Source organism: Misgurnus anguillicaudatus, chromosome 2 (assembly GCF_027580225.2).
Source record: "Misgurnus anguillicaudatus chromosome 2, ASM2758022v2, whole genome shotgun sequence".
Taxonomy (NCBI): domain Eukaryota; kingdom Metazoa; phylum Chordata; class Actinopteri; order Cypriniformes; family Cobitidae; genus Misgurnus; species Misgurnus anguillicaudatus.
In genome coordinates this window covers 48756258-48769868 of record NC_073338.2, presented here as the reverse complement: position 1 = coordinate 48769868, position 13611 = coordinate 48756258, and the positions used below count along the sequence as shown (strand labels likewise).

Below are 13611 nucleotides of genomic sequence, written 5' to 3'. Positions count from 1 at the left end.
TGTGGCCTTTAAAAATGCGAGTCTCAGAGAGAAGAATGCCGCGAGCAATTCTGCGAGATCCTGCAGAAGGGGGATTATCTGTCGGGGGCAGGAAATACTAAAACCTGTAGATGGTAGTCGTGTTTCATGTAAGCCGTACTGACGACAATATGTCCGCCGGACTTCAAGCTGAGCATACTGTATGATATTGAAGTAACATGACAGGGATTCTCCGTGCTTTGGCAGTATGTTTGTTTGGCGAAGTTTTCTTTTGCCAGTGACATAAAAAGTCACATATTCTTCATAAAAATCTGACTCAAATGCGCATCATTTGTCTTATTTTTTCTGTGCAATTGGAAGAGACGATGTATAACTGAGTCTTAAAACAAACCAGTAATTTGCGAAGACCTTGAAGCAACCGAGAGCATTTGCGCAATATCGTTTACCAATTTATCTAATTTTACATTTAGTCCGTTTTTGCATCTGAACGTTTTTAATAGTTTTATCATGATTGTAATGCGCTTTTCTTCATTGCTGTACTTTTTATATTATCATGTTTTACTTATGAATACATTTCATTGAAAATGTGTATGTTACACTTTTAACTAGGTAATAAGTAAATAAAATCTATTGCTTTTATTATCCACCATTCTGCTTTTTAAATAACTAATATGGCCGTTTTAACACAAATTAAGTTTTTATTTATTGGTAAATCCAGAACAAAGAGTAGCAATGAGTTGTAAGTTTGACGCTTTCACATTCAGATTCTGTGAATCTGCGGCGTGCTGCTTTTTGCATGTAAAAACATCACAGTCTATTCATTCTGATTTGTGAATTCATGTGATGCTGGTCCCAATGCCAAATATTTGTTTTGCAAGGAACAGAAACGAAACCAGAAACTTTATAAAATATATGTTCCGGAACAGAAACTTTTATTTTAAATAACGGTAACCGGTTAATACTGTTATTTTTTCGTTCTTTGACAAGATTTCTGTGCAATATGACTCAGTAAAGTTCACTTCCGGTCATTGACTCATCAGAGAAATGAAGCTTGCCACCAGCACTAGTCTACTCAAGCCCAAGTCTCTAATGATCAATCATAAGAGGTAAATATTGTAGCCTACCAAGTATCTCAAGATGTTTTTTTTTAATACTAATTAGTGGTGTAACTGATCACAGTTAATTCGTACAGATCACAACCCACGGTTCGGCTCGCATGCGATTCGCGGATTAATACGCAAATTTAAATAGGGTGAAAGTTGATTATTTGCACGTGTTTCAAAGGCTTGCAAATCTTAACACTTAAGTGATTTTAAACAATTTAACTGCAAAAGGCACTAAAGTGAAAAAATTTCTGTACGTACAGACGCACATGCGGTTGAATGTGTCCGGTCTAACTCCAATCAAACGTGATTATCCCTATGCTCTTCAAAGATCAGAACTCTTGATGTATAAACTTGAGAGAGAGTTGCGCTACTGTGTCTCATAATCTAGTCCAATAAAGACACTAAAAACAACGTATTTTTCACTTTATATGAAGCGACTATTTATGCTGCATCTTCTTCCCGAAGTGCCGTTTGGAATTCGTCCTCCATCTGTGTGTGTGCGCGTGTGTTTAAGTGCACTCAACACATGTAGGCATGTCAGAATTACAGTTATGCCGCTTTCATAATGTAGCCTTTTTTAATGTTTGATGACAAGATAGAGACTTAATGAAAATTACGTAGACTAAAAATTTAAGTTTAATGTCTTAATGATCAGCCTACTTATTTGTTTGTCACACAGCTGACTTGGAACGTTATTAACCGGTTCGGGAACTTTATTTTTTGTTCTAGCCGGTTCAGGAGCGTCCATTTTAGGGTTGAACCAAAAACCAGAAATGTTAAAATACTGTTTCTGTTCGGAACGAAACAATTGGGAAAAAATCTGGTTTAAAGCCCTACGCTAAACCGCGTATAACTCCCAAAGCTGAACACCTACAAAACTGAAACTTCTGTTGTTTTGTCCAGCTTGATTTGGAAGTTTTTTCACAGTCAGCTTTTCAATGTCAAGTTTTGATTTATTTAGAATTTTTCATTCTAAAAACAACTTCACAAAACTGTTATTTCATAATGTTTTGACAATTTTACTTTTACAATAACAATATTACGACAAACCCCTTCAATCTCACTTTTTTCTATTTGCTACACTATTTTTTTTAGTGCTAATAAAAACAAATAAACATCGCAGTTCACACACACACACACACACACACACACACACACACACACACACACACACACACACTCGTTAAAAGGGCTTCTGATGATTTACTGAAGCACTTGACCTTTCGTGTGCTGGTCCTCCCTGACCCGCTAAACCTACTTAAAATCGATCAACCCCAAAGGCCAAAATATTCCTTTCACCTCAAAGAAAAAAAAGACCGGGAGAGAAAATCGGAGAGACAGAAAGAAAAAATCCTAATAAGCTGGACAGAGGTTTGTAACACCTGAAAAAAACACCTTTACATTTCCTCTGAGCTTATAATGTAACATTTACAATATGTTTTCTGAATATTACATTGAATACAGAGTGTATACAAACTAAATAGAGTGTTTAACCCCTAGCTTAACCTTATTAATATATATGAGATAATAGATGTGATCATCTATTTCTATCATTTATACTTTACAGTATGTACAGTAAATCTGTCCCAGCAGAGGGCTTCTGTCTTTACCACTTCCATGAGACATGCTATAACAGGACGGTGATATATTCAAATACATTTATTTCAAAAAGTAGAAAGCGTCATGCTGTAGGATCCAAACAAACCATTTCGTGCTGAGCTGTTAATAAGAACCAATTCAATTTGCCTTGACTAAGCCACTGCATGGCTCTGAATATATAATCAGGAACTATTATAGTGTCCCTGAAACCCAATCTAGCCAATCTCTCTCTCTCTCTCTCTCTCTCTGTCTCTCTCTCTCTCTCTCTCTTTCTCTCTCTCTCTCTCTCTCTCTCTCTCTTTCTCTCTCTCTCTATCTCTGGCCCTGTCCCAAAACCTAGTCTGCCTTTTTGTCCCGCCCACTTTTTAAGACCAATGATATTGGACCCACTCACTTTTTTTCTAATTTAGTGCATATGTCTGTTCACTGTCAGAGCGCCGTCAGTCAAATTCATTCCACTTGAGGAAAGCCCTTATAAATTAAAATCCGTTCTGCATTTTAGCTGCAGCCTTGACTTCCACACTGCTGATTTCCCCCAATTTTTTTGTGACCCACCCACATTTTTCTTGCTTCCGATGCCCATGCGAAAGTGACTTTTCATATTAAATGAATTATAAGTAAAATTTTAATTATCTTGCTTTATCTAATTGTGCAGTCTGTTGTCAATACCTTAAACCATTTCACATGGTAAAACACAATTTGCAGATCTCACTTAGACTTTTTGAGAGTCTCAGCTCTCATCCCCTTTAAAAGCCAGTTGCGTCAGCGCTATGTCTAATCCCCATTTACTGTAGGTGACGGACTTGGTAAACTGAAAAAATAAGCGGTTGGAAGAAGACCACCAGTTTAAGAATAATGTAAATGTGTTGTTTTCATTTTTATTGAAATTGTCATTTTTTATTAAAACCTTTAACTCATTCACCGCCAGCCTTTTTGAGAAAAGTTGCCGCCCTGCATTTTTGTGATTTTAACAAAATTTTCACAAAATTGCTTGCAGGAAAAATCATTTTCTATAAATATATACACATACAAATTATATCAAATTAAAGAACACACCCTCTGCTTTCAAACAAACAATAAACAAACAAACAAACAAACAAACAAAATGGGGAAAAAAACGTTTCATTATATATTTACTTTTTCTACTTAATTTAACCACTGAAATATGGATATTTCTCTTCAAAAATACAAAATTTTTAGCAAAAAGCTTAAAAAATAGCGTTTTTGTAAAGGAATTTATGTTAGAGATCAGACTCAGAATGACTATCAAACATAAAGGCAGTTAAAATAAATAATTAAATCTTTTTAACTTCCGTTTTTGATAAATTTGGTTTGGCGCCATCTGGTGGACAAAAGCGGTATTACACTTTCACTTTGAAATATGTCCAGAAAGGCATATTTATTAGTTAAATATGAACTCATAAATGACGAGATAACTCGTCAATGGCGGTGAATGAGTTAAAAGACATTTTCCTTCAGGATAGAAGTAAAAATAGCAGGCTTTTAATTGCTGTAAATGTTTTGATATTCTACATTGTAATCTCATAAAATAATTTGCAAATATGCAAGAAAAGGTTTGTACTCTAAAAATACAACCAAGAGATAAAGAACTTACAAATGTGCAGAGAGCTGTTTCAGCACTCAGACAGGGCCATGAGTTTTTTTTTTTTTTAAACTACTTAAAAGAGGTTCTCTTCTCATCATATCCACAGGTACAGAGTCTGGTACAAATCTGTGGGGAAGCATTTAAAAAAACATTTAAAAATAGATGCATTTGTTTAAAGCAAAGCATTTAATTATTTACCAGGCTACAGGTGAAGCAGCTCTTTACACCTTCTAACGTCTCATAATCGGTCCTCATTTATGCCCATGGGCACAAAATTGGCCGCAAATGCATTTGCTATTTAAACAATGTGACGCTAAACGTGAAAATTATCATTGTGCCGGGTTGAAGCTAGCAAAAGACACTTGCGTCGCGCATTGCGCTGGGTGTATGATAGAGCCCCATGTGTTTAGATCATTAAAATAGGGCCCTTCATCTTTAATGGATGCTTATCTGGTACTTTGGCAGCACAGGTCATTGGTTTAAATAAATGTATAACTTAAATGCACTGTAATCTTTTGGAGGCTCCATTGTGTTTGGAGCCTTTTAAATATGCTTTAAAGTGCTGCCCAGAAAGGCATCTCACCCGATTTTGAACCATAGGCTTTTTCACTTATTTTCTGGTTTTCTCTTTTCTCTATTCTAATGTTGAATATGTAAATGCACTTAATTAGCCGTATGTGAGACCGCAAAGTGTGTGTGTGTGTGAGAGAGAGAGAGAAACTGATACGGCCTTGAACATTTCATCTGAGGATAATTACACTCAAGGTTGGGTTGATCTCCAAATATACATTTATAGTCATCATCCGACGCACTGCTCTGCTTGTCTGTCTCTCTCTGTGACAGTTAGACATTGCCATAATGTTTTTTTTCCTTCGTTTGATCTTCAGCAACCCTTTCTCTTTTTCTCACTCTCTACAGTCCACGGTCCTGTTCTCAGGGGATGAAGAAATATACCTCTTTATCAGTCCTTTCAATGTGTGAAAGAGGAATTATTCATTTGAGCCTCAGAGAAAGAGAGAGAAAGAGAGAGAGAGAGTTCAGAATAGCACACTTACATACTACTCATACTATTTTTGCTGTATACTGTGATTCATATACTGTTGTATCCTGCACGGGTGTACATTTCATCTAACAGTGGGGGGGGGGTCTCTCCAGAGCAATTTTTGAAGGGGATACGAATAATACAGCCAAAATTTTACTTTTTGTGTACACAGAATAAAAGCCTAATATTCTTCTTCAAAATGTAATTTTATTGCAGTGTTTTTTAAGTTGTATACAATCAAGGCACCAAATAAATTTGAACTTAATTTTAAACGTAATGACGTAGGTAACATTATAATCGCTAACAAAGCAGACTATTTACCTAATAAGGTAAATAAGGTAAAGTGAAAAAGCATGCAGTGAACCAAACCACTGTAAAGAAGGGAGAGGGGACTCATGATGTTTCGTAAAATGCATTTTTCAAGCACGTTTGCATTTATATTGTTTAACTACTTACACAATTATTTAAAGTATTTATGAAGAGTTTGGTTCCAAAACACAAAAATTTCATTTTGACTAATTTCGGTAAAAACGTGATTTCTATACCAAGAAAGTGACAAGATAAAAAAACACTATTTTCTGTTACAAACTTTCATATAGCATCTTTAGATTATACGTATAGACATAAAAAATTCAAATCCATCATTTGATTTTCAAAGATTCATTATAAAAACTGATTATTTTTTCAGCAAAATGCTATAAATCTATTGAATGAATATATAAATGTGCATTCATCTTTGCCATGTTATATTCATTTAGTTGACTTGTGGTATACACTGATTAAAAAATAAACATTAATGGCATACCAAGAACACTGTCATTGCTGTGGTTATACTTAGGACGTCATCGCTGAACTTTTTTGACAGCGATCAGCTGTAAAATGTTTTGGTCCTGCTCGATTTTCGTTGACTTTGTGTAAAACAATGTCAATTTTTGATAAGATCATTTGGGTTCAATGTGTTAGCATGACAGAAGCTTGATGCTGTCGGGAGAGCAAGCAACAGCCAACATTTTTCCATCTCCCGAGTGCCTCTCACGTAAATTATTAGATGTTGATGGCTTACGTTTCTTCCCGTCACAGAAAACCACCATAGGTTTATCAATGCCATCAAAGTATTACTTTTGTATGTTTGTTTGTTGATCATGAAGGACAAGATGAGGAAAACTAGAATTCAGTGTGTATTCAACACGCCGCCATTGTTTGCGCTGTGATTTGTTGAGCGGATTTATTGCATTCTGTAGAGAAGTACTGGCGTTGAGGAATGTTTATTACATTTTGGGAAAAAAGGGAGAAAAGATGACAAAATAACACGGCGTACATTGTATTTTGCGTAAAATTAAGAATTTACTTTTTAATACTGACCTGATATAATACTGATTTTGGCAGAAACTCATTTTTTTTAAATGGCGTTTATCGTGTTTTGGAACCAAAGTCTTTATATCTTTATATTAATTCTAATAGACATGGTTTTAATGATAATTCTTAAAGGGAAAAAACTTAGATGGGGCACCTGTCCCCCCGACCCCCCTGGGATTCCACCTATGGTATCATATTGTGAAATTTCTTTTCATTTCTTCACATTCAATCATGTTTTTAGTTGTAAAAATATATTTTACTTTTCAATTATATTTTCAATTTAGCTTATCATTTAAAATCATTTGCATAGTCTATAAAGTTTGCCATATTTCACAAATAAAAATCTTGAATATTGATGTCATTACAGTTTGCATAGAAAAATATTTTACTAAGGTAAGGTTTCAGTCATTTATTGTCTGATTTGACTGTGTAATGCCCTGGGTAATAGGCAGTGTATACTGGGAAGTGTGGGAAGTGTGTGAGAGAGAGAGAAAGAGAGAGAAAGCAGAGACTCATTTGCACTTATATTGGAATTGATGCGCATACAGTACATCACCGGCAAATGACATTGTGTGTGACTATACTGTATGTGCATATTTCATCACGTGTACCTGTGTGAATGTGTGTGTGTGTGTGTGTGTGTGTGTGTGTGTGTTGTACTCACAGGCATTGTCTGGCTTCCATGCAGCCCACTGATGGCTGACTGAGCCTCAGTGTGTGTTGAAAACTTTACAAAGGCACAACCTGCAAAACACACACAACACACAAAAAACTATAAGAAACACTAGCCAGGACTGTTGTGTCTCTGGTGACTCCTACAATGGAGATGAAAGAGAAAACACACAGACTTCCATAGTTTCTCTTAAAAGGACAGTGACGTGTTTACCATTTTGGTGGCCCTTAGCAAAGTCCAAGAACCGGGGCCCCCCATGCCCCAATATTGTCCAAGGTTTTTCATTTGAATTGCACAACAATAATATTCAGTATATAGAATTAAGTGATATATATATATATATATATATATATATATATATATATATATATATATATATATATATATATATATATATATATATATATATACCTACCAGGTATATATATATAAACCTGGTTTATTTAGTTTTTTGCACTGCTTAAAATAACACTAAATTGTTAGCTTGGTATGACAACAATTCTTGGTTTAAAAAAAATGTCAGGCCCCTCTCAGATATATCTTTTGCTTGCAAATGTATTATAGGATGTATTTAAAACAATGTAATTAAAACTGCAACTTCAATGTCTGACATCCTACTAAAAAAACTGAGCAGAGGTGCGCTTTCCCGTAGAGTTTCACTCATGAAGTAGCCTATATGTGCCCTCGCGAGGATGAGCGCAAATATTATTCTACGTGCATACTCGCACATCTCTCGCTCGCGCGTGCTTAATCCGTACCTTAGATTTGGGTCTGAATAAACGTAACATACTTTCGCACACCTTGTGGCCAGTAAGGGGGTCCCCCAAGCCCACGAGGCCCCACGCAATTGCGTGGTTTGTGTGGTGGGTAAACACGCCACTGTAAAAGGGTGAACTATCCCTTTTAAGGTGAAGTATGTAACCATCAGCATCACCAAACAGAATCACAAATGATTAATGACAGTCTTTACTAGTTGGATTGTGCCACATGCCATTTACCAAAGACGTCCCTAAGACTTGTATTCATAGATTTAATGCCCATCATTGACAAGCGCACATGATACGTGCTAAATTTATAATGAGAACGTATTAACACAAGCTTTGTTCTGCTATAATATATAAGACTATAAACAATAATATATGTAATTTTATATACAAAATATAATTCTATCTTGGCATGCACATTATCTGGTTCATGTTGGTCCAACTTATTGTTTTAGTGTATTTATTTTCATTTAGGCATTACATTTATATTTAGTCATTTAGCTTTTATCCAAAGCAACTTACAAATTTAGCTTTCATTGTAAACCTTAACCCGTTACAGTGTTTCCCATACATTGATTTACCTGTGGCGGCCCGCCACAGAATCAACACTGGCCACCACAAATAGATTTTTCATGATTCCCATTTACATTTTTATTTTACTATTTAAAACGGTTTAATATATTGTAGCGAGCGCTCAGCGTGCCTCCTTCTCTCTCTGTCTCTCTCTCTAAAGAAAGAGCTGATTGGATTAAACAAGGAGTTACTGGGTCGTGGGTCGTTACTATATTATCTGTTCTATTTTATAGACAATAGAACAGATAATATGTAAAAATAGCATTCAGTTGTTAAAATGCAATATAATGTGACAGATCAAGGAGTAAAACATGACGCAATGACATCAAATATATGCTAATCGGCGTGTGACGTCATCACCGCCACAGTCTCTTAAAATCCTGTGGGAAACACTGCCATTAACTGGAGTGGGACACCTAAGTTTACTTCAATATTTTTCATGTAAATTTTAATTTATCACGACAAACTATATATTGTTGAAAAGGTCTAAGAATGTAGTTTTCATATTTTAAAACCGCAGTAATAATAGTGCAGTAATTTATTCATTTGTGACAAGAGTATGCAGTAAACCTCACAGCAAACCAACACAAACCTGATTTTTTTGATAATTTTATGTATTTAAAATAATACTATATTGCAAAATATCTATTTTCACCTCCAGACACTTCCGTAAAAATGTAGAAGTGTGTCCTTTAAACAAGACCAAAATTAGTCTTCTAGACCAAGTTAAAGGGTTAAAAAAGTAATTATTTGCAATTTTGTAACATTTAAGGCTTAAATTCTCTAATATATTTTTAAAACATTTAAAATCATTCCAGATTTTTCAAAAAAAAAAAAAAAAAAAAGTTTGCAGATTCTGCACTGAAAAAAATGTTTCATTGAATTTAATACATTTTTTTAGGTAAGTGGTTGCAATCAATTTATTTAAGCTACATTTAAACAAAAAAATATTAGTAAAGTAAAATAAAATATAAAACTTTTGTTTAAATGTAGCTTAAATAAATTGATTGCAACCACTTACCTTAAAAAATTGATTAAATTCAATGAATCATTTTTTTCAGTGTGTTTGGTGCTGATATCGTAGCTCTGTATGAGATTTAAATCAAATTTACAAAAAGTGAAAGATGGGTGGTCATCGACAACATTACAGGATACTGCCAGTATGTTTTTCATATGACAACAAACTACTTATTTCAAAATATCAAACATTTCTAAACGTCTTATCATAAGGGTTATCTATTTTTAGAACACAAGCATTTCTCATCCTCTTAACGTTAGTATCCGTGCTGAAGGCATGAGGGCGCAGGGTCATGTGATCATACGGTGCCACATCGAATCTTCAGGATTTCATATTAACACACATTTCAAACGGGTTTGACCTCTCTGACATCCGATCGTGTGTGTGTTTTAATGGACACAGTTATCAGTGCCTGCATAAACACTTCCTGTACGATGGGCCGGGGCTTGCGATGCGTTTTGTCAGGTGATATTGGCACCCCGCGGCGCAAAGCTTCACCCAGCGCCCTCCAGAACGAATCCTGACATGTTAGTGTCGAGAAACTCCATCGCGGAGAGTGTCAGCACGGCGTCAGGTTGATGTGTGTGTGTCTGAGTGGACTGACGTGGTGAAATTGAATGTGTAAATGAAAGCGGCTTTGTCACACCGCTCAAGGTTGAACGCAGCTTTTCTGTTGCCTGTTTGTTTGTTTTGTCTTTGACTTTCCGCAGAAGGTCACAGTTCTTAAACTGCTCAGAATCCGAAATGCATTTTCACTCTAATCGGATAAAAGCTCGTGCGGGCGTCTGCCGTTTACCAGCGTGCGTGCAAAACCACATATTTGTGGCAGTTTTTTATGTGCTCGACAGAAGGTGAGTATGAGAATACTAAAAAAAGATGAAAGTGCTGAAAGAAAACTTTTTACTTTGTGTTGTCTAGAGGCTGGAAAATGCCAACTTTTGAAGGTGGGTTTCAAAGAGTAAGTTTGTGAAAACTATATTACTAATGTATTGTATACCACCCAAGTAAACAACGTGAATCTGTGAGAATTGTGATGTCATGTGCATGCGTATTACGTATTCAGACATCGTGTGACATCATCATCAACTATATTTACATTTCAGCACACACTGTTAAAAGTGAAAGTTTACTTCTTAATCTATCACGACAAACTATATATTGTTGAAAAAAGGTCTAAGAATGTAGTTTTTATATAATAATAATAAAGCAGTGACTGTAATTTATAAATTTGTGACAAGAGTATGCAGCAAACCTCACAAACTTATTTTTTTACAAGTTTATGTATACAATTTTTGTAACAATTTTTTCTTATTTAATATTTTCACATCCAGACACTTCCGTAAAAAAACTTTAAGGTGTCTTTTTTAAAATAAATCCAAAATTAGGCATCTAGACCAAAAAATGTCAGCGTTATATTAATTTAAAGGGGTACATAACATTTTCTACCCCACTTAAAAAGGGCTGCGCCAGGTAAAGGGTTAAAATTTTACTTTAATTGGTAACACCTAAAAAATTCAACTTACATTTACTGTTAAAAATGTAAGTAGATTTTTTTTTTTGCATTATTATTATTATTATTAATAATAATTATTATTAATTATTATAAATAATATTTATAATATATAAAATTATTTTATTGTTATTTTGTGTTTTTTACAGTGGATTTATCAGAAGCGACTTAAGAAAAACAACAAAGTGATTCGTCTTAGGGAGGCAGTAAAACTACTGGCCTGGCATGCATAATAAAGCATGTTGAGTCGCATTTGTGGATCTCTTTGATCTGGAATTTTCTGACAATGTTTTGACAAAACTATAAAAAAATGCACAGAAAATATATTTTTTTAGTACATTGGGTCTCATTGACTAAGCATACCCACGAATTTGTGCGGTAAATGTGCATACGGACATTTTCACCAACAAAACCTAATTCGACAAAAACTTTTTTCTAAATGTACCTAAAAAAAAATCAAGAACAACATGTGCTACACATATGTAATTATCATTACAATCAAATGCTATTAATTGTAATGTATATATTATTATAATATACAATTGATATATACTGTACATCATAACTTTTTATACTGTATAAATAATATTTTTTCTACACATGTATAAAAAAAGATGTAATGACAATCATTCATGCTTTGCTTCCTGACTTTTTCAAATCTGTCCAATATGGAAGCGTTTGCTTAATGCCTAAATATAAACGCAATGTAAATGTAATGAGAAGTCCAAACATCAATCACTTGATTCATGCCTCCTGTCTGTTTTATTTAGATTTACACATAGCACAACTTGCTTCCTACACCGACAGCAAAACCTTCCAAATCGTAAAAGCAAAGCAAAACAGAATTTTACTGACAATGAATATGATAATGCATTTCTTTTTTAGCTCCTTTTGCTTCTAAGACATACTTTCTGTAAAAAGCCCTGCGTTTGCGAGTCCTTATACAGTATGTTGCAGGTTTGAGTGTGTTTTATGCAAATCTCGTACACACGGCCGCACATTCAGGACACTAGCGTAAAATCGAGTTTGAGAGAATATTCATGTTGTAAATTAGGTGGAAATTTTTCGTGAGAAGTTCAAATGTGTGTATAAAAAAAAATGCATGCAATTATCAGTGAATGGGACCCATTGTTCTTATGTAAATGTATTATAATCACCTTTACTGTTTCCATCAGGGCCTCTTAATACTGTACACTCTTCAATAACTCCGTAAGGCTCGAAAAGACGATAAACGTCTTCCTCCGTCTGCTGCTTATTCAGCATCCCCACGAACAACTTCCTGTCCTCTGCAACACAAACAGAAACTTCCATCAGAACATGTGATGGTTGATTCTTCAGAAACATTATCGCAGAAATTTGCACCATTTCCACCCTGATATGTTGTTTCCTAACTGGCAGAAATCAATCGAGTGAAATCAAACGTTGATGCTCCCAATCTCATTATTAGATTATGAGACTTTATCCTTAAATGGGACGTATCATGAAAATCAGACTTTTTTCATGTTTAAGTGCTATAGTTGGGCCCCCAATGCTTCTATTAATCTATAAAATGTGAAACAACTCAGTAACTTAGTTTTGGTAAACCATTCTCTGCAATCATGTGAAAAAATAGGTTATTGAAATTTGGCTCCCCCTGTGATGTCAGAAGGGGATAATACCACCCCTTTATCTGCACTATGCAACCACAGCACTGCCATTTAGTGCAGGGATCAGCTCATTTGCATTTTAAAGGACACACCCAAAAACGGCACATTTTTGCTCACACCTACAAAGTGGCAATTTTAAAGGTGCAGTGTGTAATTCCTAGAAGGATCTTTGGACAGAAATGCAATATAATATACAAAACTACATTATCATGGGTGTATAAAGACCTTTTTTATAATGACTTGTTATGTTTTTATTACCTTAGAATGAGCTGTTTTTATCTACATGCACGAGGGTCCCCTTACGTGGAAGTTGCCATTTTTGTGCCACCACGTTTCTACAGAAGCCCTTAACGGACAAACATTTTTGTCTCTGACGATGACATGTTTTTCCGGTGGCGGCTACTGTAGCTTCTCTATGCATTTCAAAAGCGAGGGGTGAGCAGTGGGCTGAGCCGTTGGTTGCAATTCGTAACCTCACCACTAGATGCCACTAAAATGTACACACTGCACCTTTAACATGTTATAATAAATTATCTATATGATATTTTGAGCTAAAACTTCACATACGTACTCTGTGGACACCAAAAATGTATTTCACATCTTATAAAGCCTTGTGAAACGTCCCCTTTAATTTCACAGACAGGGTCAGGTTAAAGGTGTAATTTTTTAGTGGCATCTAGCAGTAAGATTGCGAATTGCAACCAACCTCAATTTCGAAACTATGGTAGCCACTAGGGGT

The 13611-nt window shown here is 35.0% G+C and overlaps 1 protein-coding gene across 2 annotated transcripts in view; it reads right to left on the bottom strand.

The window, feature by feature from the left end:
* The window catches only part of LOC141351018 (CUGBP Elav-like family member 5), a 229892-nt gene that overhangs the window by 41452 nt on the left and 174829 nt on the right, over positions 1-13611 (bottom strand). For both annotated transcript variants that reach the window (XM_073857019.1, XM_073857021.1), the window contains exons 4-5: positions 12384-12512; positions 7353-7432 (exon numbers count right to left, since the gene is read on the bottom strand). In XM_073857019.1, the coding sequence (XP_073713120.1) occupies positions 7353-7432; positions 12384-12512 (209 nt within the window). The remainder of the gene's footprint in view (positions 1-7352; positions 7433-12383; positions 12513-13611) is intronic.